The 24022-nt window shown below is 36.0% G+C and overlaps 6 protein-coding genes, 1 long non-coding RNA gene and 1 other non-coding gene across 11 annotated transcripts; 5 read left to right on the top strand and 3 right to left on the bottom strand.

Moving 5' to 3' along the window:
• Positions 1 to 391: 391 nt before the first annotated feature.
• LOC111783086 (cell division cycle-associated protein 7-like) lies at positions 392 to 2124 on the top strand. The gene is made up of 8 exons (XM_023663968.1): positions 392 to 537; positions 622 to 877; positions 960 to 1119; positions 1209 to 1279; positions 1348 to 1425; positions 1513 to 1600; positions 1676 to 1731; positions 1827 to 2124. Exons 1-8 carry the CDS (start codon positions 472 to 474, stop codon positions 1892 to 1894), a joined length of 843 nt encoding a protein of 280 aa, XP_023519736.1. The 5' UTR covers positions 392 to 471; the 3' UTR covers positions 1895 to 2124.
• Positions 2125 to 4497: 2373 nt separating this feature from the next.
• LOC111783158 (probable inactive receptor kinase At1g48480) lies at positions 4498 to 7494 on the top strand. The gene is made up of 2 exons (XM_023664057.1): positions 4498 to 6306; positions 6575 to 7494. The coding sequence occupies exons 1-2, from the start codon at positions 4947 to 4949 to the stop codon at positions 7201 to 7203; spliced, it is 1989 nt and encodes a 662-aa protein (XP_023519825.1). The 5' UTR covers positions 4498 to 4946; the 3' UTR covers positions 7204 to 7494.
• Positions 7495 to 11178: 3684 nt separating this feature from the next.
• On the top strand, positions 11179 to 14026 carry LOC111782598 (protein TIFY 6B-like). 2 transcript variants are annotated; one of them, XM_023663380.1, is made up of 6 exons: positions 11179 to 11433; positions 12670 to 12797; positions 12904 to 13079; positions 13160 to 13250; positions 13332 to 13606; positions 13695 to 14026. In XM_023663380.1, exons 1-6 carry the CDS (start codon positions 11349 to 11351, stop codon positions 13768 to 13770), a joined length of 831 nt encoding a protein of 276 aa, XP_023519148.1. In that variant the 5' UTR covers positions 11179 to 11348; the 3' UTR covers positions 13771 to 14026. The 2 variants fall into 2 exon arrangements, with proteins under 2 accessions (XP_023519148.1, XP_023519147.1); XM_023663379.1 differs by having other exon boundaries at positions 12901 to 13079.
• A 914-nt stretch (positions 14027 to 14940) lies between these two features.
• On the bottom strand, positions 14941 to 15020 carry TRNAL-UAG. The gene has a single exon. It is a non-coding gene; the product is annotated as a tRNA-Leu (tRNA).
• A 284-nt stretch (positions 15021 to 15304) lies between these two features.
• LOC111783666 (protein YLS3-like) lies at positions 15305 to 16173 on the top strand. Its single transcript, XM_023664582.1, has 3 exons — positions 15305 to 15693; positions 15771 to 15854; positions 15958 to 16173. The coding sequence occupies exons 1-3, from the start codon at positions 15342 to 15344 to the stop codon at positions 16059 to 16061; spliced, it is 540 nt and encodes a 179-aa protein (XP_023520350.1). The 5' UTR covers positions 15305 to 15341; the 3' UTR covers positions 16062 to 16173.
• A 332-nt stretch (positions 16174 to 16505) lies between these two features.
• Positions 16506 to 18010, top strand: LOC111782546. Of its 2 annotated transcripts, XR_002813140.1 has the most exons (3): positions 16506 to 16663; positions 16909 to 17173; positions 17416 to 18010. It is a non-coding gene; the product is annotated as an uncharacterized LOC111782546 (long non-coding RNA). The 2 variants fall into 2 exon arrangements; XR_002813141.1 differs by lacking the exon at positions 16909 to 17173 and having other exon boundaries at positions 16511 to 16663.
• A 1144-nt stretch (positions 18011 to 19154) lies between these two features.
• Positions 19155 to 21006, bottom strand: LOC111783427 (uncharacterized protein At3g17950-like). Of its 2 annotated transcripts, XM_023664351.1 has the most exons (3): positions 20918 to 21006; positions 19814 to 19928; positions 19155 to 19737 (listed from the first exon to the last, which is right to left on the bottom strand). In XM_023664351.1, the coding sequence occupies exons 2-3, from the start codon at positions 19895 to 19897 to the stop codon at positions 19255 to 19257; spliced, it is 567 nt and encodes a 188-aa protein (XP_023520119.1). In that variant the 5' UTR covers positions 19898 to 19928; positions 20918 to 21006; the 3' UTR covers positions 19155 to 19254. The 2 variants fall into 2 exon arrangements, with proteins under 2 accessions (XP_023520119.1, XP_023520118.1); XM_023664350.1 differs by lacking the exon at positions 20918 to 21006 and having other exon boundaries at positions 19814 to 20159.
• Positions 20977 to 23542, bottom strand: LOC111783426 (putative nuclease HARBI1). The gene is made up of 4 exons (XM_023664349.1): positions 23261 to 23542; positions 22031 to 22485; positions 21729 to 21954; positions 20977 to 21630 (listed from the first exon to the last, which is right to left on the bottom strand). The coding sequence occupies exons 2-4, from the start codon at positions 22469 to 22471 to the stop codon at positions 21122 to 21124; spliced, it is 1176 nt and encodes a 391-aa protein (XP_023520117.1). The 5' UTR covers positions 22472 to 22485; positions 23261 to 23542; the 3' UTR covers positions 20977 to 21121.
• Between the last annotated feature and the right edge of the window lie 480 nt (positions 23543 to 24022).

The raw sequence follows: 24022 nt of genomic DNA, 5'->3' as shown, positions 1-24022 counted from the left end.
TGTTAAGTTTAAAACAATAATTAAAGTTTTTCATTATTATTACTTTTAAATAAAGTAGCGAGAGTTTTAATTTAAAACTTTAATACCTTTTTAAAAGGAAAAAAAAGAAAATATATTATAACTTTCAAAGAAAAAAGAATAAATTCTTATTTATTAAATTAAAATCCCCATTTTATTCTTTGCAAAAACAAAAGGATTCGGAGTTTGAATTTTTAAACTGCCGAGAGCCCATACAAAAAATGACCGTTGAGCTCAGTGTAAAAGTTACAGCCCCGTCACAAAAAAATGAATGACCGCACAAAACATGGTGACAGTACGGTGTCAGTGGGTCCCACTAGCGAGATTACACGGCCCATATACGTAGGTGACAAACTCCGAGCGACAAGCTTGTCATTTTATCATCCCCTCCACTTTTCAATCGCGTTAATTTGTTGCGACAAAGAAGGTGGAGAGGAAGAAGAAACAAACACCATGGGAAGACTCAGAGCAAAAAGCGACTATGAAGATATCAGAAACGCTCGCATTTTAGAGAATCAGGTCTCTCTTTCAATCCCTAATCTTCTTCTTCTTCTTCTTTTTCATCTCTATCTGTTTTGATTTGATGGAAAATGGCGGGATCAGGAGCGATTGGCGTCGCTAGGGTTGAAGAAGACCGCATCCGAACTTCGTTCTATTATTTCCTCTGCAAAATCTGCGAAGATCCAAGGGAGAAAATGTCGCCACACACTTCCCCGGATTTCTCTTCCTCTTCGTCGCTCTGATCGATTGAAGCAGATTTCACTGGACTCCACTCCGGTGCACGACCAGATTTCTTACCGGAGATCCGACAGATTAAAAAGGAAGGTAGTTCAGAGTCTAAGATTCGAGCCTAAAGAAGGTAGATCAATGGAGAAATAGTTGAAGAGTATACTGTATCACTTAGGTAATGATTTACTGTTAACTGACGTTTGATTTCACAGTGGGGGAAAAGATTAAGAAGAGGCCTGCAAATGCTCCTTTGGTGGAAATTGATGACTTCGACCATCGGCTTTCGCCGGACGCTTCGGCACGGAGGTGTAATAGTAAGGGACGGGGGAGTGTTTATGATCCTGTTTATGGAATTTGCTGCCATTTCTGCAGGTACATTCAATCCTTTGTTCCTTCACATTTCTGTCACTGCTGATGGTTGATTTGAGATGAATGGTGTTTGAAATTTAATTGGGGTGTAGGCAGAAGAAACTCTGTGGTGAAGAAGATTGCAAGAGATGTGGTAATCTCGATATGGATGAACCATGTATCGGTAAGTGAGTTAAACAAAATCTATTTCAATTAAAATGTAGTTGAAATGTACTGACTATTTCCCTATAGGGAAAACTGATTGCTCCGTTTGCCATTCCTCCAATGGTGTGTTCTGCCGAGCTTGTCTGAAGGTCAGATATGGCGAAGGTAAACAGCTCTACTCAATACAAACTGCTGATCAAAATCTTTGAGATAGAATTAATGTGGGAATGGGCTGTGATGTTTGTTGATTAGAAATGGAAGAAGTGATTGAGAACAAGAAATGGATGTGCCCTCATTGTGTGGAGAAGGAAGGAACCAACCCTCATTGGATATGCAACAGGTCTGGTTGCTTAAAGTCTTTAGAAACTGCCTACTGACTATTTCTGGTGGATTTTAACTGGGTGTGCTCTTGCAGTTCATTGTGCTTGAAGAAGCGCAAGATGGCTCCCACAGGGCTTGCCATTTACCGAGGTTATTGATTTTTCTGCTTTAATATGCAAACTTTATGTGTTATTGTTTGATTATGGGTCATCATTTTGCTGCCATTTTTGTGTTGATTTTTGCAGCTCGAGAAATGGGTTACGAATCTGTTGCACATCTGTTAATGGATGAGCTTAAGCGAGCAAACAGATAAGCCTTTGTCTCTCTTTCTCTCGTACTTCTGATCTATTCTGATTTCTAGTAATATATCAGTAGTCTGTATCATATAGATCTCACAATCATCGAACACAAAACCCATTAGAATATTTTCAACATAGGGTCGTTGAACTATGGATGCAGTTTTAATGCTCTATGTGAGATGCAAGTTGGTTGGAGATGAGAATTAAACATTATTTATAAGATTGTAAGTCTCTCCCTTCCAAACGAGTTTTAAAACTGTGAGGCTGATGAGAGTAAGTAACTTGTCAAAATGGACAATATGTCTGTTGGATAATGAAAGTCACACCTCTGCTAATTTAGGGAATGATCGTAGGAACATTCTCTCCATTAGTATGAGGCATTTTGGGGAAGCCCAAAGTAAAGTCACGAGAGTTTACACTCAAAGTGGACAATGTCATACCATTGTGGAGAGTCGTGATTCCTAACATGGTATCAAAACCATGCCTGAAACTTAGTCGTGCCAATAGATTGGTAAATTCTCAAATATCGAACAAACGACTCCAAAAGAAAAGGAGTCAAGCCTCCTCGAAGGCAGTAAAAAATGACAAAGACTCCAAGGGAGTCGAGCCTCGATTAAGGAGAGAGAAGCACTTTGTTCGAGGGGAGGTGTTGGATGATGAAAGGAGTCAAGCCTCCTCGAAGACAGTAAAAAATGATTAAGACTTCAAGGGAGTCGAGCCTCGATTAAGGAGAGACGCACTTTGTTCGAGAGGAGGTGTTGGATGATGAAAGTCCCACATCGGCTATTTTAGGGAATGATCGTAAGTTTATAATCAAGGAATACTCTCTCCATTGATATGAGGATTTTGGGGGAAGCCCAAAGCAAAGCCATATGATCAAAGTGAACAATATCATACCATTGAGCAGAGTCATGATTCCTAACAATGTCTACTAGCGGTGGATTTAGTTGTTAAATGCTCACCCCTATTAAACATGGTAGGACCCACTTAGCTAGCTCTTATTAAAAAAAGAAACAACTTTTTTTTTTCTTTAGTTCAGATTGAAACTTTATGATCTTTTAAACCATAATCACGTGTTTTTAAGATGAAAAATAAAGCATAAAGGGGGAGAGAAGATAATTTTCTTTTATTTTCTTTGAAATAATAAATAGCTATAGATTTTTAGTAGTGTTGGGCTAAACTTTTTATTATTTATAATCCTTCTGATATTTACCTTTTCAGACCTCATTTCATAACTTTTCCCTAANTTTACCTTTTCAGACCTCATTTCATAACTTTTCCCTAAAAAAGTAATCTTTGTCGGCCCTAAATTAAAGCAGGCTGGGCCGGCTGAATTTATTGGGCCTGCCACGTAATCAAACCACGTGGGCCTCCCCAGGTAGCCTTACCCAATTAAAACGTTCCAGGTTGTAAGGATGGAATATTTGGATTCTCAATTTAAAAATTATTTTTTAATTATTGAATTATAATTATCTATGAACTATTTTTTAATTTTATGTTATGATTTATTTTTCCTTGAAATGATTTTAAATGATTTAAGACTTTTATCACTATTAGTTGGATGTTGGTGTTAACGTAAATGATAAAGAGCTGCAATTTTATAATAAAACCAAAAGCATTAATTTTATTAACTCAACCACTTTCTATATAAAATCATCATACCGACTCTTTTTTAATTATATCTTTTAACTATAAAAATACCCATACCTATGTAATTAATTAATTGTTACGTACTCCCACATGTGATATGAATAAAATAATAATGCTTAAAAGAAATATGCTATTCTATTCTCTAATATTTTTGTACCTATAACGCGTCTAGTAATTGATGAATGTCACGTTACTTACAAGATTATTTGATCGAGTGATAAAAATTTAGAGATGAAAAAATGTTATGTAAAAAGAAAATTCTCTCTCGATTACCTTGTTTTTTATCTAGTTTTTTTATCTATTAGTTAAATGTTGTATCATATAAGCTTTACCTTATTGGGAATGTTATAATTATAAGCTGAAAAAGTAATTACCAAACGAATTAAATGAAAGTTTTAACTATAAAGAAAGTAATTTGTCGGGGAAAATAGGTCAAAAGGTAATTATTAGAGTGAAAAAGTTTTATGTAACGGAAACATTGGAATCAAACAACAATCAATTAATACAAAAAAGAAAAAAGTATCCTCTGGATAGACATTTTGTCACCTAACTTTGGGCCCTTTCAATTTCCAATAATATTTGTCACAAAATTAAAAAAAAAAAAAAAAAAAAAAAAAAAAAANTTAGACCACTAAACAAATTTAATATAGAATGGTAAATTATGTTTAATTAGCTTAGTTGTATTATTATTGTAATAAATGGAAAGATATCTAATATAGCTTAATTGTATTTTTAATGAATTTAGATTAAGATTTATCCAAATTATAATTATTGGTACTTTAGAACCATTGTTACATAGATTAAGTCAATAAGCTATGATTATTATTGAGTTCTTACATTAAAATCAACATATGTGAGCTAATCATATAGTTTTAATTAATACTTAGTTCAATATATAATTAAACATAATTTTATTTTTTTAAATATAAATAATTAAACATAATTTAATAAATTTGAAAATGTAAGCATTTGGAAAGAAAAATAGAGAATATATAAAGACAAAAATTTAAGAAAAGAAAAAATGAAAATAGGTCTGTGAATTTGACAGTGACCACTGGCTTTTGGATACACCAAAAAGCATGGAATGCTTACACGCTCAGCTATGGCTTTCCCTTTCTCTATCCATTTCTCTCTCTGAGTACTAAAAAAATTTGAAAAAGGGGAAATCTGTTCATCTTCTTAGCCACAGCCTGTTAACTCTGTGAAATTCCTCTTACCCAATTGAAAAAAGCAGCCGACAGCACACAATTTGCAGCTTCCCCAGCTCATACTCTACCCTTTTTTGTAGTTCTATTGCTCCCTCTTTTCAATCTTTCAACCAATGCCTTGCGAACCTTATTGGGTTTTGGAATTTTTGTGATTTAGAGTCCCCCGTTTTGCAGAATCTCAACTGGGTTTTGCTCTAAACATCTCAGAATGCGAACCCAGATGGGAACTCCTTGGCTTGCTCTGTTTCTTTTGGGGTTCTGTGTTCTAGTATCTACTGTGAAGCCAGATCTTGGCTCTGATAGAACAGCTCTGTTGGCCCTTCGCTCTGCTGTGGGTGGCCGAACTCTTCGGCTCTGGAATGTGACTGATCAGAATCACTGTTCTTGGCCTGGGATTCAATGCGAGGACAATCGTGTCACCGTTCTGCGTCTTCCCGGAGAGGCGCTTTTTGGTCAATTACCGACCGGCATTTTTGGGAACTTGACTCAGCTTCGCACTCTCAGCCTTCGGCTCAACGCCCTTTCCGGTCCGCTCCCATCAGATCTCTCTGCCTGCATTAATCTTCGCAACCTCTATTTGCAAGGTAATGAGTTTTCAGGTCTGGTCCCTGATTTCTTGTTCCAGCTTCATGATCTTGTTCGTCTTAATTTGGCGTCCAATAACTTTTCTGGGGAGATCTCTTCTGGGTTCAACAATTTGACCCGTCTTAGGACACTGTTCCTCGAGAACAATCGCCTATCTGGGTCTATCCCGGATTTGAAGATCCCTATGGATCAGTTCAATGTTTCTAACAATCAATTAAATGGGTCGGTTCCAAAGGGATTACAGTCGTTTTCTTCGCGTTCCTTTTTGGGCAATTCTCTCTGCGGCCGCCCTCTAGAGGTTTGCGTTGGTGATCTTGTTGTGCCGACAGGGGAGGTTGGGGACAATGGTGGCTCTGGACACAAGAAAAAGCTGTCGGGGGGAGCCATTGCTGGGATTATCATTGGATCTGTACTGGGTTTTGTATTGATACTTGTAATCTTAATGCTTTTGTGCCGAAAGAAAAGTGACAAGCAAACGCGTTCAGTCGATTTAGCCACAGTGAAGGTTCCTGAAGTTGAAGTTCAGGCGGGTAAGCCAGTCGGCGATATTGAAAATGGCGGTCATAGTGATGGTTTTACTGTACCAGTCACTACCACTGCCACTGCCACTGCCACTGCTGCTGCAACAGCGGCGGTGGCAACAGTGAATGGCAATGGAACTGGGTCTAAAAAATTGGTGTTTTTTGGCAATGCTGCAAGGGTTTTTGATTTGGAGGATCTTTTGAGGGCTTCAGCCGAAGTGTTGGGGAAAGGAACCTTTGGGACTGCTTACAAAGCTGCATTGGAAGTGGGTTCTGTAGTGGCTGTGAAGAGGTTGAAGGATGTCACCATAACTGAGAGGGAATTCAGAGAGAAGGTTGAAGCTGTTGGTTCTATGGATCATGAAAACTTGGTCCCTCTCCGGGCTTACTATTTCAGTGCTGACGAGAAGCTTATTGTCTATGATTACATGTCCATGGGAAGCTTATCTGCTCTTCTACACGGTAAGCTGTTTCACTTTGTGAGATCCCACATCGGTTCGTGAGGAGAACGAAACACCCTTTATAAGGGTGTGGAAACCTTTCCCTAGCACACACGTTTTCAAAACCTCGAGGAGAAGCCCGAAAGGGAAAGCCCAACGAGGACAATATCTGCTTTGCTTAGTTTTGCGTTTTGATCATAATTGGCTCTACTTTCTCTAGTTTGATTTGGATTGATTGGTTGTACATTTTAAAGCTTTACTCTTTCCTTGTTGCTTACTTTGGACAATAGGAAACAAAGGAGCTGGAAGGACTCCATTGAGTTGGGAAATCAGGTCTGGAATTGCCCTTGGAGCTGCTCGTGGAATTGAATATCTGCATTCACAAGGTCCTAATGTCTCCCATGGAAACATAAAATCTTCGAATATTCTACTAACCAAATCCTACGATGTTCGAGTCTCCGATTTCGGTTTAGCACATCTTGTTGGACCATCGTCCAGCCCCAACAGAGTAGCTGGTTACCGCGCACCAGAGGTCACTGATCCTCGTAAAGTATCCCATAAGGCTGATGTGTATAGTTTTGGCGTATTGCTATTGGAGCTTTTGACAGGAAAGGCTCCTACCTACTCCCTTTTGAATGAGGAAGGAGTTGATTTACCTAGATGGGTGCAGTCAGTTGTTAGGGAGGAATGGACTTCTGAAGTTTTCGACCTCGAACTTCTTAGGTACCAAAACATCGAGGAGGAAATGGTTCAACTATTGCAGCTTGCAGTCGATTGCGCAGCTCAGTATCCTGACAAGCGCCCCACAATGTCCGAAGTCACAAAGCGTATAGAAGAGCTTCGCCAATCCAGCCTACACGAAGTTGTCAATCCACAACCCGACGCTGCTCGTGAATCAGACGACATGTCTTCTAGGTGAGTTTATTGGTGGTTTATAGGGTAAATTTTATCTCCATTTGTTGCATTCTCAATTTACTTACCTACCTGCCATCATATCTTTCATTTGAAGCCAAGAAGAAGAAGAAAAAAAGTAAAGATTTACCAACAGTTTGAATTCCTTTAATGTCTTGTATTTGTTGTTGGGTTGGTGATGCAATTAATTACTGCCTTTGCCTTTACTTTTGGCTTTTGCTTTTGCTTTTGATGTGTTGAAATTGATGAGATGTTCTTCTTTACCTTCTATGATGAGCTTTGTTCGTTGTGCTGTCCACTCTTTAGCCCTTTAAAGATAAAGTTCATAGCTTTTGATACCCAATTCAAAGAGTTCATAGCTTTTGATACCCAATTCAAAGAGTTCATCTCTTTTGTGTGCTGTTGGTTGGCATGAAATGAATACCTTCACTACTCATTAAGGCAGCTTCTTTCATGCATCATTGTTGTGTAATTGGGCAACACATGTCTGTTGGGGCCATACATTATTGAGGAGGACATTAAATACAATGTCCCAACTGTGCTGTCTTTTTAATTGCTACATAGGCAGCTGCCCCTTTCCCATGTCCCACAAACTCGAAATACTCCACGGGTCAACCTTACAATTCTTTGTTGTTATATGACCCGTGTTGATTTGAGGGTTTATAAGCTGGTCGTGATTGTGTTTAAACTGGGTTGTTTAACAAATGTAGGAGTGGGTAACGGAACGACCGAGTTAATAAGAGTCTTGTTTGTTAAATGTGATTGATTTTCTTTATTCTTTGTTGTTACATGACTCGGGTCGATTTGAGGGCTTATTAGCTGGTCGTGTTTGTGTTGAAACTGGGGCTGTTCAACTAATGCAAGAGTGGGTAATCGAACGACCGAGTTTTGGATGGTAGTAAGAGTCTCGTCTACCGAATGTAGTTAAGATTAATAATACTCATACACGGTTTTAATTTGAATATTTATTTTATGTCACAGTCTGTTCGTTATTTTCGAAAATGAAAATAATAATTAATGACTTGATGTTCCTCCCATCCAATTTGGGCAATGTTGAAATTTATCCCTATTAAAGGGGTATAATTGACAATTTAACAAAAATAATATGAATGGGCCAGATGGTTATGGGCCAGGTGATTATGGGCCAGGTGATTATGGGCCGGTATTCTCTATTGCTATGTCTATCTTTATTGGGCTCAGCCCAATTCTTTTAGCTTTATTATTTATATATAAATTATTAATTGACATTAACTGATGATTTAATATTTTTAATGTCAGGGAAATTGATTTTTTTTTTTTTATAACCAAATATTGGAAATCGGGAAGTCAAATTAATTGGATTTATTTTTTGAAAATGTGTATCATATGGAATCGTTGGTTAAATAAAATATTTAATTGATTTTTATTTTATTGAGCATATAATTTATTATATTGATGTATGCGTTGATTATTTATCAAGTTTCTTTTAATTTAAAATAATAGGTATTAGATTCTTCCGTTAGATTTAATATTCTAATTGTACAGTCAACGAGAATCTAACATTAATAAAAAAATAAAAAAATTTAAAAATTAAGAAGCGAGAATTAATATTTTAGAATTTATTCGAATTGTCTTTTATAAACGTTCGATGCTACTAGTCATCACTATTTTGCACATGACATGTCATTGGGTGCATGTGTTGGGCGTGACTGGTCCAACGCTCTTATCAAGATTGGATCGTTGAAGATCAAATGGTAGAGGTGGGTTTCGTGGATTCTCCTTGTTAAGATGGTTCGAGTAGATTGAATTCTAATTGTTAGAATGGTTCAATCTATGGTGACCTATTATGCGTTCTTAAAATTTAGTGACCAACCTAGATGTACCAATATTATTGGTAATAAAATTTTAAATAATAAGACCAATATTATACCCATCTGGCCCCACACCATGTCCGAGTCAAAAATAATAATAGTAATAATAAATAATAAATTTATTTTGAAAAACTAAATTTTTATTTTTTCTTTACAAAAATAAATTTGCTTTTATAATTTTTTTTTAAAATAGAAAATATAAATATATTTCTTTTATTTTAATAGAATAATATTACATTACTAACCTACAACAAAGAAACTTACGTCGGTATCATATTATGCACTACGATACTTTAAATAAGTAATTAGATCGAATTGATGTCAAACTAAGTTAGAATAATATGAATTATAGTATTAAAGATTTTAGGAGTAATATGAATTATGGTTAAATAAAATAGAAATTAATAATCGAAAATATATTAAATATGTCTAAAAAAATATTTGTTAGAAATAAAATAATTTGGGATAAAATGATATTGACAATTATTTTTATTATTTATTTATTTAATTTTTTTTTTCGGAATTGCATAAAATTGAGAATATCACAATAGATTTAGTGAGAAATTTAAAAATAAAATATGCCCCACGCTAAAAGGCAAGTTGGACATTTAAATTTTAAAATGCGTAATGAAAACGACGTCTTCGATCAATGTTTTGTTAGGGCTCGAAACGTGAGATGTGATCCTTACTTTTTTTTCTTTATTTTAAAATTTTTTCTAAATTATTTGTAGACGGGTTGTATTTATTTATTTATTTATTTTTGTTGAAAATTCAAACATTTGAATACAAAATAATTTTACCAAGTAATTAATAGAATTATGAATAATAGTTTACAGAAAAAAAAAACTATAATATTTAGTGTAAATTATTATTTACGAAAAAATAAAATAAAAAAATAGTGAAATCATATTAAATTTAGAAGGTCCCATAAATACGATCCGACGTGTATGGCCCACCCTTAGGCGCCTACCCCACATTTGACGCTAAATATTAATTTTTAACTCAAAACCAAAAAATAATATATTGGCATTATTAAAAACACAGTAAAATTAATTATTTATTTACCTCAACAATTTTCTTTAAAAAAATAAAATAAATAAAAGACAAAATTCCCATAAAAGCCTTTTATTTTGATTTTTTTAATATATAATTAAATAGTTTACTGGAGACAATTAATTTAAAGACATTATTATAATTGTGTAACATGCACGGTACTTTCAATGGCTTAATTTCGGAATTAAATAATATTCATATTCAACGTGATATTTAATTTCTAGCTGTCGTACTTTAAAAAACCATTCTAATTGTCTCATTGATAACATCAATAGCTAATTTATTTTGCAATTTTTTTATAAATATATATATTTATTTTATTTTTTATAATAGATTCGAATTTCCCTATTCTTTAATATAAATAAAAAAAATACTTTAAAATCAAGCCGGTGAATTATTTATTATTTATTAAAAAGGGTTAGAAGATATTAATACGACATTATTAAAATGTGGTTTAATTTTTAAAAATATTTTTATAACTCCCCTCATTAAAAAAAAAAAAAACAAAAACAAAAAAACAAAAGGTAGTTGGTATGGAAGGACTTTATTTTAAGAAAAAGAAAAAGAATATTTAATGTTGTTTTTTAAAAGCATTTGAAATTAATTTTTAGTACAAATTGACATGGAAAAGAATATTTTAAAGGGGAGAGAGAATATTTAAATATTAATTTGTGTAGATAAGAGTTTATTTATTTATTTATTTATTCGGTTGTGTAGAGTGAGTGGAATATAATATATTATTATTATTAATAAAAGGAATAAAGTACTAGGAAAACCAGAAATGAGAAGAAAAAAAAAATCCACGTTTTGAGCTCACGGGTTCGAGAAAATCCAACAATGGCCACGTGGCGGTAAATTCGCGTAGCTCGCTTCGCACGTGGTTGTTTTCCAAATTTACCCACTTCCAAAGCGACCCACGGCCCGCATCTCAATGACCCGAATCTCTTTTTCAATCCAACGGCTCATATTTGATGAGACCACGAGGCTAATTAATTAATTTTTTTAATTTTTTTTTTACCAGCATTAAATTACTTTTTTATTTTATTTGATTTTTAAATAAAAAGACGTGCTTCTCTCGCTTTGCCTTTCGCTTTGATTTTTAAAGAAACGAGAACTCTTTCTTTTCTCCTCTGTGCGGCGATTTCTCTGTGTGTGCGTTCCTAAATTTTCATGGTTTAGAAGCTCGATACTGGTTCGATTCTTCTTCGTCGCGACGAAATTCTGTGAGCATTAATTCTTTCGATTCGAAATGGAGAGAGATTTCTTAGGTTTGAACTCGAAGATTGTATCTATGGCTTTGAAAGAAGAATTTGAAGATACTTCCAAAAATACAGGTACGTTAATGGCTCCTCGTCTTCTTCCTCTTCCTCTTCGATTTCTCTGTTTCGATTTCTCCGTTTCGATTTCTCCGTTTCGATTTCTCTGTTTCGATTTCTTCGTTTCGATTTCTCTGTTTCGATTTCCATGGCGGTTGAGTTTGAAATCACCGATTTACGGAAACTATTTTGGTGGATTGGATATTTGAATATGTCTGCTAGGGCTAGGGTTCTTGTTTTCGAAGGGGAAGGAAAATCTGTGAGAGTGAGCGTAAAAACCACGTTTGGCGCGCTGTACTGAAATGTAAATTTGAGGTACAAAAGAACTGACAGCCAAAAAGTTTTTTTGGGGATTTTTTGCATATTAAATTAAATTCATGATTTAAAAAAAATTATTAGTTTCGTACCTCTTGTACTGTGTTTAAATTGGAAATTTATTTTCTTATTCCCATATAATAATTTATTATTAATTTTCTATACTTAAAATTGTGTTTGATTCCTTACATTTTCTTTATTATCTATTTGTTTTTTTAAAAACATTTTAAATAATAGATAGATAAAATCAAATGGTTATGGGCCTGAGATATTGTAAATTCCGAGAAGGTTTTTTTTTTTCGGGAAATATATAGAATTTGAAGGTATTTAATGCAATCAAAATAAAAAATTGTTTGAATTTTATTTTTTAATCAACCAAAGTAGTTAATTTTATGGGTGTGTGGATTAGGTTAAAGAAAATTAATTTAATTTTTTATTTTTAATTATTATAAAAAATTATATTTATTGAATTTTATAAATTTGATAGTGCTCAAATATTTAATATTTAAAATTTAAAGTTTAATATTCTTAATTTTTATAATAATTTTAATGAGTTTATTAATTTTGAACTTTTAATTTATTATTGAAAAAAGAAAATTGATTTGGCGCGTTGAGTGCGATATTAAATAAATGATACAGCTGGATAGGTGCTTGTTTATTTTATTTTTAACAATTAAATATTTCAAACGCGTGGTTGACAGTTTATTAATTTTTTCAAAACCAAACTTAAAAGTTTTATTTATTTAAATTTTTTTAATCACACGTCGCTATGGGTGTTCGTTATAATAATGATGATATAATTATATATGCAGCTTTTTTTTTTTTTTTTTTTTTTTTTTTTTTTTTTTTTTTTTTTTTTTTTTTTTTTTTTTNTTATTTGTCCTTAGCTCCAAATACATGATTTTTAAACCATGCGTTGAATGATTATGTGTGGTTCAGGTATGCAGTGGTCGTTCTCCAACAAGGTCTCCGCTGTTCCCCAATTGCTGTCTTTCAAGGCCGCTCAAGATGAGAAGCAAAGGAAAATTACTGTCGACCCACTTGGCCCTTATTCCTCCGTAATTCAGGTTTCAATTTCTTCCCTTTTCTCCTTCATGATCGTCAAGAACTCCCATTCTTTGGTGAAAACTCATTGATTTGGCTTCTGGGTTTTCTCTTTTGTGTGTGTAGAAGAATGTAGCCTCTGATAAGAAGCCTGCAAATCAGTATGCAATGACAGCGTATCGTTTCCAAAACGCCGAGCCTGTGGTTCGTTCCAGTGTTAACTTGCAGCCGTTAGGTGGGGTTCCGATTCCGACCGCCATTTCTGTTCCTTTGACGAGCTCTGTAGTCGGTACTACCGAGTTAAGGTACTGTTCTTTTGAGACAGAGTTTGGAAAGATTTCGTAGCTAAACTGTCTTGTAAATTGATGCTTACTTTTGTTTCTAGGAATGCTTCAATGCCTCCCGGTTCGATGGCGCAGCTGACGATCTTCTATGCGGGATCCGTGTGTGTTTATAATGATATTTCTCCTGAGAAGGTTTTGAAAACTCTAGTTTCTTCTTGCCTTCTCACCATTTAGGGAAGAAACAGTTCTTAGTTTATTGTTGTTTCTGTTCAGGCTCAGGCTATTATGCTTCTGGCTGGCAGCAACGGGCTGCCTCAAACACAAAACAACATGCTTTCCACAGGTCAGGTGAAAGCATCATTCCCTTGTAGTAATATTGAGCTCCCTGCTGCCGCTGCTGCTGCTGCTAAACCTATACATTCAAAACCTCCCATGGATGCCAGTTCTGCTGCACTGATTGCCTCGATTGCTCCGACATTCGTACCTGCAGCTGTGCCTCAGGCTCGAAAGGCATCGTTAGTTCGGTTTTTAGAGAAGCGCAAGGAACGGTAAGTTCTCGGCCTGGTGTTTTTACTTCGAATGTTTAGCTCCATTTCAACTCGGGATTTCATTAGTTCTTTCTTGTATTGTTGTTAGGATACACACTTGCCCATACAGTATTGCAAAGAAACCATCAGACTGCTCGTCCACAACGTTGGATCTGATGGCCTGACAAATAGGTGTGTCCTCCATATTAGAGAAGTTTAGATATAATCATCTAAAGCAAATTTTGTCAATCTGTTAGCTTAAATCCATTCTTGTTTTCGCTTTTCATATATTTTTCTTTTGTACAATATTGCTTTGATTTATACTTAGAGAAACAATACTCGAAAAATTATGCAAAACTATTCTGAATGATTATGCTATGTATTATGTTCTTTGTTCAACTTGAAAACGTGACAGAGAATCATCCAGAAAATGTTCATTTATTTCGGACCCACTCATCACATGCATGCTGGGAACATTTTGCAGTGTTCTTTATGATCTTTCTCTCTCTCTCGAAGACTGTTTTTTTAGTGTTCACATGTTATTTTAAAATTCAAGGAAGGAATAATTTAATATGGACGGAAGTGAGAGACCCCACAAGACAAGAACATCCAACCAAACATGGAGACAGAGCATGGACAATTTACTGATATTTATACTTTTTTCCCCATTCTTATAGATAAGCTTTTACTTATGGCAATGAACAGCAATCTATTGGCTTTGAATTATGATGTTTGATCTGACATTTAAACCTTTTCAACATTATGCATCCAAAGTAGCTGATGGTAAAACAAAACATGTTTCTGGTTTTTCGTTATGAATCTCAGCTTATTTGAGGAAAAGAAACGAGACAAATTGTAAAGATGTAGAAGTTGTGATGTATTTTGATGTCTCTAAAGGTAGCATGACTGAAATTTGTGAACGTTGACTCGATGTCATTACTGTCAAAACAATCTCTGAAACAATTTGAGGGCTCGATCACGTTGAGTGTTGTTTGCTGCGAAAGCACGACAACCTCGTGGAGCCAAAGATTTGTATATTTGGGAAGCTCAAATAAGAAGGTCTCGAACACAGTTAACATCGGGAAGATTTAGCTCATCTTGCATGAGACTTGCTTCATGTAACTTCGAACCATTCTAACGGATCTTTACGACACTATATGACATGTTGAACTCCAAGCCTTGTTAGTCTTGACACTGTCGTGAAGGGTCTCGAGACTTCTGCTTGCCACTATATGGCCATGGCTAGCAGCAATAGAGTTTCTAGGACTTAAAAGCCAAGTTGTAAATCAAAAGTAGGATTGAGGAGGGAAACAAAAACAAAAAAAAAAAAAAAAAATCGAAATATGACTGACTTATGACAGCTGTGGGATTTGAACCCACGCCCTTTCGGACCAGAGCCTAAATCTGGCGCCTTAGACCACTCGGCCAAACTGTCATTTGGTGACATAATTGTAGTTTAATATTATAAAGTTTATTTATTATTCGTTTAGTGGGGCAATTTCGTGGAAGTTGAGGGACTAAACATTAAATTCATAGGACTGTATAACTGAAATTACCTGAAAATGTGTTAGCCGCGAAAAAACGGTTGATGTAATGTAACCGCCGCCGCGAAAGAAGCCGTCCTCTGAATTTGAACCACCCCGTGAAAACCGCTCGTTACAATGAAACCCTCATGATTACCCCCTAATTTCCCCTCTACAATCACAACATTTTCGTCAATCCAATAAAAAAGCAGACCTTCACCCTTCCGGAAATAATGGCGTCGTCGAGATTCTTCGCATTCCTCCTCTTGATTTCTTCTCAGATGTTCGTCGGGTTCTCTCAAGATCTCAGCGAATTTCTCAAAGGAACGGAATCGATTCTCGACGGCAAACTTCCGCCGTGTATGAGGCAGATGCTTACGTGTCAACCGTACATCAAGTCGCCGGAAAATCCGCCGCCGGCCTGCTGTACGCCCTTAAAGGAGTTGCTGGATTCCGATCTTCCGTGCCTATGCTCCTTCTTCAACAATGAGAAAATGCTGAAGACTCTGAATGTCTCGCAGAGCCGAGCCTTGGAGCTTCCTAAGAATTGCGGAGCCGAGCTCGATATCTCTGGCTGCAGCGATGGTGAACTTCCCTTTCTCCCCTGATTTAATTCTCTGAATCCGATTTCCATTTCTCTTAAATTTACGCCAAATTTTCAGCCGAGTCGCCAACCGGCTCAACGGAAGGACCTTCTTCATCAACTACTCCTCTTACTCCGACGGCCAACACTTCCGGTTTGAATGGTAAATTTCTGTTGAATTTCCTTTTCTTTGCTTAAATTATTGGTTAATTTAGACTGTTTTTTATTAATAAAAATGTTTGTAAATTCAATTCAATTCAATTCAGATTCTTCTACCGGCGGCGCAACCAGGAACAATCCAACTTACGGATTTGGCCATGGCGTCGCAGCCGCTTCCTCAGTCGTGGCTTTGCTGCTTTCAGCATTCTAGGTCTCCTTGTTCATTTTAATTTATTATTTATCCAATAATTTTTGCAATTTGGTCCCTGTCTAACAAATATTTTCCATCTGGTACACACAAACCATATTTGTAATTCTTTTATTCAATTTTAAATTAATGAAATTGAATTATTAATATTTTTCTCTACTTTTGTTGTTGATTATTTTATGGATGAATATTCTAATAATATATATATATATATATCATGTAAAATTACTATAATCGCCCTCAAAATGTTACAAATTATATAAAGAATTATTATAATCAAATCCAATTTTTTAAACCTGATAAATTTTAAATTGTAGAATATTTACCGTCATAATTCAAAGAATTAATTTGTAATTTGTGCAACCATGGTAACAATTTTGTGGGGATATTAAAGCAAATAGATGGAATTGAAAGGGTAAAATTGTAAGGCGATTCATAAAACCCTTTAAGCCCCCGAGAAATGAACAGAACAGAGTGGTTAGGTGAAGAAGAAGAAGAAGAAGAAGAGTGAAAAACTCTCCAAATGTTCCGTGCCTTTTACCTTCATCTTCTTGTTCTTTCAGCCCTGCCGCTACAGTCTCTTCTGCGTTTGATCGTCAATCGTCGTGAGTTTCTGAACTTTCTTCTCTATGGATTGGTCTTGATTTTGGAGCATGATTTAGGTTTTTCTGGTTTTGATTGTTGAAAATCGCGTATGTACGGTATTTTCTTTGAGAAACAAAGAGAGCCGAGATGATCGAATAGGCTCCTGTTTTTACGAATTGAGATGTAATTGATCTAATACAAGAGGCATTCAAACACATTTTTGTGTTAAAAACTGATGAGGCTTTCCCTGCCCCTTGCTGCATAGGTTTATTGAGGCATGGATTCAGTCAGTGGTGTAGGTGGAAATTTTTGTGGCAATATTTTGTTTGCCCAAGAGAATTGGACACTGGGAAATGCAGAAACTCTATTTCATTAAAACATATGGCATGTCAGGTTTTTGGCTTCTTAGGAGGCCAGAAGTAATTTCCATTTTTCTGTGCAAAGTTTGCTTCGTTTCCCATCCTTGAAAGTTTAAATTCTGTCTTTTCAACATCACATCATCCAATTACCCTTGCAGGGAGCTGATGTTGGTAAGTATCCAAGTCTAATAGACATTGTGGATTTTTAGCTTTTCATTTCTTATTTCCACTTAAGTTTTTAAAAAATATGCTTGATAGAGAGAGGTTTTCACGTTTTTCTAAAGAATGTTTCGTTTCGCTCTCACAATCTACCCCCTTCGAAGCTCAACGTTCTTGCTGGCACTCGTTCCCCTCTTCAATCGAGGTGCGATCTCACACATTTCTCACCCAAGTAGTGACATCTTATTTTGCAGATAGAAATGCTTGATTTCTGGCAGAAGCGATTGTTAACGGATCCTGTGAACATAAATAGCTTATTTCCATTGGAAGACATGCTAGAGGATCTGGAGTTCAGGACATGGATGCACAATGAGTAGTTTGACATACGTTTTATGTGCAAACTTATATAATCCTTGGGAGATGATAACAGAATTACAGTAAAAAAGTTTCATTTGGAAGTCTTTCACATTCTTATTCTGGCAATGGCTGATCTTTGTGCAGGTATTCTCTCTCAGCTGTTGTAACTTTAAAGACCGAGGCAAAAAACGGGTCGAAGATAACTAAAACTCGCCAGACTCCTATAGAGCTGGAATGAACCCGGAACTCGTAAATTGTATGTGAGTTATTTTTGTTGGAATTGTTTTACTTAGCTTTTTGAACATTCTGAACTAGAAATGCCCAGAAATCCTCAAGCCCTTTAGTGATACAGCATGTGGCAAGATAGATAGCAAGTTTTGTGCAACCATGAAAATTGTTTCTTTTTAACCATCATTCTCTGCTGTGTTTGAACTGTGAATTTCTTGTAGACATAGCAAGTAATGGTTGGTGAGGCCTGTCATTTTCTTTGTCTGCTTTGTTTTTTCCCTTAAAATCTTTCAATGTCAAGGTTACTTAGGCATTTTTTAAGGTGAAAGTGACATAAAATATATACCATCTTGTTTGGTGGGTAACAATGGATGTCTACAAATATTGAAAACTCATTTGGTTGGTTGGTTGGTTGCTTTCAACTTCTAATTGGATTTAACTTTTTATCCTCTCAAATAACTCCTTTGGCATTTTTTTAAATGAAATGTCACATCTCCATTGACATTGACATCGATGGTGTTCCCACCTTCAAAATATATGGCCCATTGCTATTAGACCACATGAGCCTTGGAAATCTTGCCTATAGTTTTCCTTCTATTTCTACTCCTCTGGGGTATATTTATTCACCTATCAATCATATTCTAATTTACTAATCATTCAACTTTTATGTCTAACTCGAATATGGCTCACTCGGTTAAGGTATAGATTATCAACCAAAAGACTAGTGATTCAAATACCTACTCAAAAGACTAATAACTTGAGTATCAACTCAAACATGGCTCAGGCATTATCGATGAAAAGACCAACTATTCAAATATCCACTCGAAACAATAATAACTTTTATATCAACTCGAACATGACTCAGTCGTTGGTATAGATTATCTATCAAAAGACCAAAGATTCAAATATTCACTCAAAAGACTAATAACTTTCATGTCAACTCAAATATGGATAGAAATTTGAGCACAAAATATATGCCCGCTACATTAGTTAGGCATCTTTTACCCATGGATATCGGCTGTTAATTTAAATTTACATGGATGTCGGCTGTTAATTTAAATTTACGACTTTTTAGAGCTGGCAAAAGTTATTTTAATTGCTAAATTATGCACTAATTGACTTTGCTAATATAGAGTATTATTTAAACTCCAATTAGAGGTTAATTAAAGAATTAATTTAGTATTTGAGGACTTTAATGATATCAATTATGTTAGTTATGATTGGAAAACTATATAAATGGGTATATCTCCAAAAGCTTAAAAAAATGAAGATCTGAGTGTCATTTTATTATTATTATTATTATTTTGAAAAAGAAAAAAAGAAGATAGAAGTAACCTGTGAGATGATTAAAGGAAATTAAAAAAAAAAAAAAAAAGAGGGTCACCTACACGATAAAGGTGACATTTTTTTTTCTTTTTTCTTTTTTTCTTTCACCTTAATTCAAGGGTTTGATTAATTAAATATAATATAAGATTTTAAATATACCCTCACAAATCAAATCCCACATTTTAGCCGGCACCGCCGCTGCAAATTCCGGTGAGCGATACAGAAAATCGGCATAGAGCGCCGGCCGCGGACGTATCTTCCTCCGTTTGTGCCGGCGGAAGAACCCTCCCATCGGCGAACAAAGACCGGCCATTCCTCTGCTGATCCGCCGAAACTACGCCTTCCAGATCCACCGCGTTGCCGAAGAAAGCACCGTCCCCAAATCTCCGTTCCACCTCAAGAAACTCGCCCAGAGACGCCGGCTTAACACCGTCATCCCTGCATAGCCGCCACCACCGCCGTTTCCGATCTGCGACCAGTGCCGGCGCTGCCGTCGTTTTTCTTTTTGGCTTCTTACTCTTGCGGGAACCGCCACCAGCGGCGGCGGTCGCGGCGGAGTGTTGGTCTCGGTTCTGGGAGGGCACTCGGAAGGTAATCGCCGGGAAACTAACACCCATTAGAGTCCCCAAGCTGGTGCTCCTGTCATGGAAGAACGAACCTGTAGACTGCAAAACAAAATTGAATTCCCAAAATGAAAAACAGAGAGAGAATCAGAAAATGGGAGACGGCGAGGATGGGCACCTCAGTGTCGAGATCGGAGGAGGAAATGGATGAATTGGTCGGAGACGACGGCGGCGGTAACAGATCGTTGGCCGGATTCAACATCTCTTAAGGTCTCTTGGTATAGCAACCGAGACTGAAATTTGAATGAGAAGAGAAGAAGAAGAAATTGAGAGACAGAGCGATGAAAATAGAAATGGGTTTTGAAATGATTTGTTAGTGCGTGCAGCCTTTTTGTGTCTGTTTTCTTTTATTTATTCTCAATTTTGTCCTTCCACTTTTTCACTTCTTACTTTTCTACTCTCCACACATTTATATGTAATTTCCATAACCCAGAAGGGGCAAAATTGTAATAAGCAAACAACACCTTATTATATTACATTTCATTCTAAATACTCTATTTGTTTCTATCAATAACTACAAGATACAAGTACTATAAATAAATGGATCATAAAAAATATTTGATGGGGCAGTAATGTCCCAACACACGAAATTGAGACCTAAAATCTGCGTTGGAGACCTATACTGGTGTAGGTCGCCACCACACCGGTCCAATTCCTAATCGATAATAGTTTTGAAACGTTTATGAAAGATACAAAGGAGACGAGATAAACCCATGATCCCAAAATTCCAGAGATGGAAAGGAAGACGACAGAGAGGACAGGAAGAAGAAAGAAAAGTAATCTAAAATGAGTGATGAGGAAGAAGAAAGAAAAGTAATCTAAAATGAGTGATGAGTGAGCAGTGAAGCAGAGGAAGTCAGAGAATCCAATAAACACAAAACCCCAAAACCTCACTCCCCTCTCTCTTTAATCGACACATTTTAAAAACTTCGAAGAAAAGCCTGAAAGAAAAAGTTCAAAGAGGACAATATCTATTGACTAGCACGGTTATACCTCATACAAGGGGCACCACCACATACACGAGGTAGGGAACTTTGGGGTACTTTCAGATGGAAGCCAGATGAACGTAGCAGTAAAAAAGAAGCAAATATTAAACATTCACATTCAGATAGCTCAGATCCATCCCCAATGCCTTGCATCAACAGCCAAATAGATTGATATGTGCAACAGAATTCAACTCAATGCAAACAAATATCAGTCAGATCTCATCAAGAACGCTAACCTGGTGTTGTTTCCTTGGCAGCAGTACTCAAGAATTTGACTTTCCTAAAAGAAAAAAAGAAAAACAATGTCCACTGTTATATTCCTTTCATATGAACATAGTAATGTCAATATACACCTTCAAAATCAGACCCCATTTGTGTATTTTTTGTGTTCCTGAAGAGTATCTGACCTAACTCGGACGCTACGATAACATACATTTGATTTACATGGGCGATATATCGTTAATATAGTCACTCCACAGTTCAGTTGCAATAGCATCCCTCAACTGTGATGTAATCTCTAGTTCTTCTGTCTCAAAAGCAATGTCCACAGTTGGAGTCTCAATGTGTGCTGTCAGCTGTTCTGCTTCTAATTGAGGCAATGAGTCCTCCATATGTGAAACATGGTCTTGTTCATACAGTTTAAAGAGCCAATCGTCGGGATTCTCCCTCCGAATGTAATTGTGAATTGCACATGTCGCAACGACCAACTTAACTTGTGTCTGTAACGGGTAAGGAGGAGCTGACAATAGTATGGGGAAGCGCACCTTTACAGCTCCAAAAGTTCTATCGGTCGCATTGCGCAGCAACGAATGCCGTAGATTAAATAGCTCTTTGGCATCTTGGGGATGATAACCACCTGTATATTCCCTTGACTGATAGGGGATATCATGATAAGGGGCAATAAAACCAGGCATGTTCATATATTTTTGATCCACAAGGTAGTATTTACCTGCAATTCAAAAATATTAGCCCGAAAACGACAGAGAGAAATAGCCTGACTATTCAAGAACTAAAAGATTCATCGTTTTCCTCTTAGAATACACACACCTTCTGGGACGTGTAGTTTGTTTCGCCTCGTAAGTGCTGAATTCAGAACCTGCAAATCGGTAGCCGATCCTTCCCAGCCTGCTAGAACATAATGGAACTTCAGGTCAAATGAGCATGCTGCCAAAACATTTTGAGAAAGTAGTCCGTTCTTATTCCGAAAGGGTCCTTGCTCGTCAACGCCAACCATGACAGGGATGTGTATACCGTCAATCGCCCCCACACAGTCCTAAAACAAGATAAATCAATGAGAAGGTAAACCACAGGACAGGAAAACACTAGTGAAACTAAAGCCAACATGCTACCTTAAAGTAGGGATAGAATCTTGGATCATCTAAGATTTCCGGTGGAACATTGGATCCTGGAGGTTGGAAGAAGTCCAACGATATCGCCATGATCGCATTCAGTACGTTGTTAAAATGGCGACTTATTGTTTCTCCTGAATATCTGAACAGCTCTTGAACTGCTCGTGTCCTAAGATTGTGACCAATAATAAACATGAATATGGCTAGTTGCTCTTCGATCTTAATACGGTTCGTATGACGAAGTAAGCCTTTGGCTTGCAAAATATCACACAACTTATAAAATATGTGCTTGTCCATGCGGAAATTTTCTAAACAACGTTCGTTTTGTCCATTGAGTACTTCATCTACAAATTTTGCACCATTAGTTACTAGATTATGACTCGGTTCTCTTGGAACATATTTCCCATAACTTCCATCCTTTTCATCATCAGAACTCTCCATAGTAAATTTAAACTCTGCAGCCAAAGTATGGGAATGTTATTAATTGATTTTGTCTTCAAATAAAAAGGATCAGCTTGCCATTACATTTGACAAATGAAAGGAAAAGGAGATATCAAAAGAGAGAGAGAGGCACATAATATTAGAAAAACAAGCACTCAGAAGCTCTTTCCTAATTATCCATGTTAAATTTTTTTAAAGATCTTTAAGAAATGACAAATACCCAAGTGGTAAAAATTCTGTGGAACAAAAGTTAGGAAATAATAAGGTTATCAGACAAATAAGAACAGCTGAAACAGTTCAGAAGGCCTAATGCCTATTGGTGCCTCAAAAAAACATGGTGGGAACCCTCACTGGCTTGGAGATCACAATAAAAAAACATGTTGAACAAAAGTTAGGAACCATCAATATTGAAACCACAAAACACCACCAAAGTCCCATATTGGTAAAGAAGGGAGAAACATGAAGTGAATTAGATAGAAGCATACCGTAGCTAGCTCCAAGAGAGCATGAAGAGTATTAAAAACACCAAGATAACGTTCTGCTACATACACAAACTGGTTCTAATCCTCAGATAGGTATCCAATAAACAAGAACACCACAGTAAATACCCAGAACGTTGAGTTATCAGCCAGCGACCACCCAAATTTAATGAACTTTTTGCTAATAAGAACATACCCATTTTCCAAAATACAGTTGAAGAACAAATGAAGCTAAAAATTCAAATTATTCTCAGCGAAATCAAAACTAATCTTTTTAGGGAGACATAGCGATAAAGGGCAGGAAGCATACGCGGTAAGGCTACTCTGGAGGGCGTCCTCGTGCTTTGGAAACCAGAAACGGCGTCGGTGAGTGGCGAAGGGAGGAAGGGTTGAGGTCAAAATGAGTGCATTAAGGGAAATGGAAGAAGAAAGTGAAAAGGGGGTTTGAAGAAGAGACAATGACAGAGTATAATCCGTAGGTAAAGAAGTAGAGCCTGCAATGTTCTGAGTAAAGGAAGGATTTTGGAAGCAGGGGTTGTCCAGAGTGTTGAGCTTGCAGGGTTTCTCTGCGACTCTGTTTGCTCTGCCATTGGTGTATTTTTATGGTAACTTAATCATAGTGTTTTGGTTTTGCCTATAAAGGGTAGTCCGTTTCTATTGACAAGCCCACCATAGACTAGAGGAGGCCCATTTTTCATTTTTTACTTTTTTTTTTTTTTAAATCAATTTATATCCCTTTATTTATTTATTCATTTTGTATGATATTGTCTAAAAACTAAATTACGGATTAAAATTTTATTTTAAAACCCATCCAAAGTAATTTCCTTTTTTAAATACATTAATATATAGTGAGGTCATTTGCTCACGGAGTAAACATATTAATATAATGAAGAAATTGAATTCATATGAAATACCATTTTTGTCGGGACGTCAATATAAATATAACTCAACCAATATAAAATATAAAACATGAATAAGGCCTCTAATGTCAATGGGAATGAAGAAAATCAAAATTATATTCAATAAGAACACTTGATACAAATTCAAAACTAATAAACGGTGTAGAAGAGGA

Source organism: Cucurbita pepo, chromosome LG20 (genome assembly GCF_002806865.2).
Source record: "Cucurbita pepo subsp. pepo cultivar mu-cu-16 chromosome LG20, ASM280686v2, whole genome shotgun sequence".
NCBI classification, from domain to species: domain Eukaryota; kingdom Viridiplantae; phylum Streptophyta; class Magnoliopsida; order Cucurbitales; family Cucurbitaceae; genus Cucurbita; species Cucurbita pepo.
The sequence above is the reverse complement of the archived record's forward strand: the minus strand, read 5'-3'. Positions and strand labels throughout refer to the sequence as shown.

What these genes read in the sequence shown, in the direction of transcription:
- LOC111782598 (XM_023663379.1), top strand. Translation starts at nt 11,349, where the DNA reads ATGGAGAGAGATTTCTTAGGTTTGAACTCGAAGATTGTATCTATGGCT. An exon ending in AGATACTTCCAAAAATACAG is followed by an intron (nt 11,434 to 12,669) that starts GTACGTTAATGG and finishes TGTGTGGTTCAG; the next exon opens with GTATGCAGTGGTCGTTCTCC. An exon ending in CTTATTCCTCCGTAATTCAG is followed by an intron (nt 12,798 to 12,900) that starts GTTTCAATTTCT and finishes TTGTGTGTGTAG; the next exon opens with AAGAATGTAGCCTCTGATAA.
- LOC111783427 (XM_023664351.1), bottom strand. Translation starts at nt 19,897, where the DNA reads ATGTTGAATCCGGCCAACGATCTGTTACCGCCGCCGTCGTCTCCGACC. An exon ending in CCTCCGATCTCGACACTGAG is followed by an intron (nt 19,738 to 19,813) that starts GTGCCCATCCTC and finishes TTTGTTTTGCAG; the next exon opens with TCTACAGGTTCGTTCTTCCA.
- LOC111783086 (XM_023663968.1), top strand. Translation starts at nt 472, where the DNA reads ATGGGAAGACTCAGAGCAAAAAGCGACTATGAAGATATCAGAAACGCT. An exon ending in TATGGATGAACCATGTATCG is followed by an intron (nt 1,280 to 1,347) that starts GTAAGTGAGTTA and finishes ATTTCCCTATAG; the next exon opens with GGAAAACTGATTGCTCCGTT. An exon ending in GAAGGTCAGATATGGCGAAG is followed by an intron (nt 1,426 to 1,512) that starts GTAAACAGCTCT and finishes TTTGTTGATTAG; the next exon opens with AAATGGAAGAAGTGATTGAG.
- LOC111783666 (XM_023664582.1), top strand. Translation starts at nt 15,342, where the DNA reads ATGGCGTCGTCGAGATTCTTCGCATTCCTCCTCTTGATTTCTTCTCAG. An exon ending in TATCTCTGGCTGCAGCGATG is followed by an intron (nt 15,694 to 15,770) that starts GTGAACTTCCCT and finishes CCAAATTTTCAG; the next exon opens with CCGAGTCGCCAACCGGCTCA. An exon ending in CAACACTTCCGGTTTGAATG is followed by an intron (nt 15,855 to 15,957) that starts GTAAATTTCTGT and finishes AATTCAATTCAG; the next exon opens with ATTCTTCTACCGGCGGCGCA.
- LOC111783158 (XM_023664057.1), top strand. Translation starts at nt 4,947, where the DNA reads ATGCGAACCCAGATGGGAACTCCTTGGCTTGCTCTGTTTCTTTTGGGG. An exon ending in CTTATCTGCTCTTCTACACG is followed by an intron (nt 6,307 to 6,574) that starts GTAAGCTGTTTC and finishes TTTGGACAATAG; the next exon opens with GAAACAAAGGAGCTGGAAGG.
- LOC111783426 (XM_023664349.1), bottom strand. Translation starts at nt 22,471, where the DNA reads ATGGAGAGTTCTGATGATGAAAAGGATGGAAGTTATGGGAAATATGTT. An exon ending in GATTCTATCCCTACTTTAAG is followed by an intron (nt 21,955 to 22,030) that starts GTAGCATGTTGG and finishes ATCTTGTTTTAG; the next exon opens with GACTGTGTGGGGGCGATTGA. An exon ending in CAAACTACACGTCCCAGAAG is followed by an intron (nt 21,631 to 21,728) that starts GTGTGTGTATTC and finishes TTTGAATTGCAG; the next exon opens with GTAAATACTACCTTGTGGAT.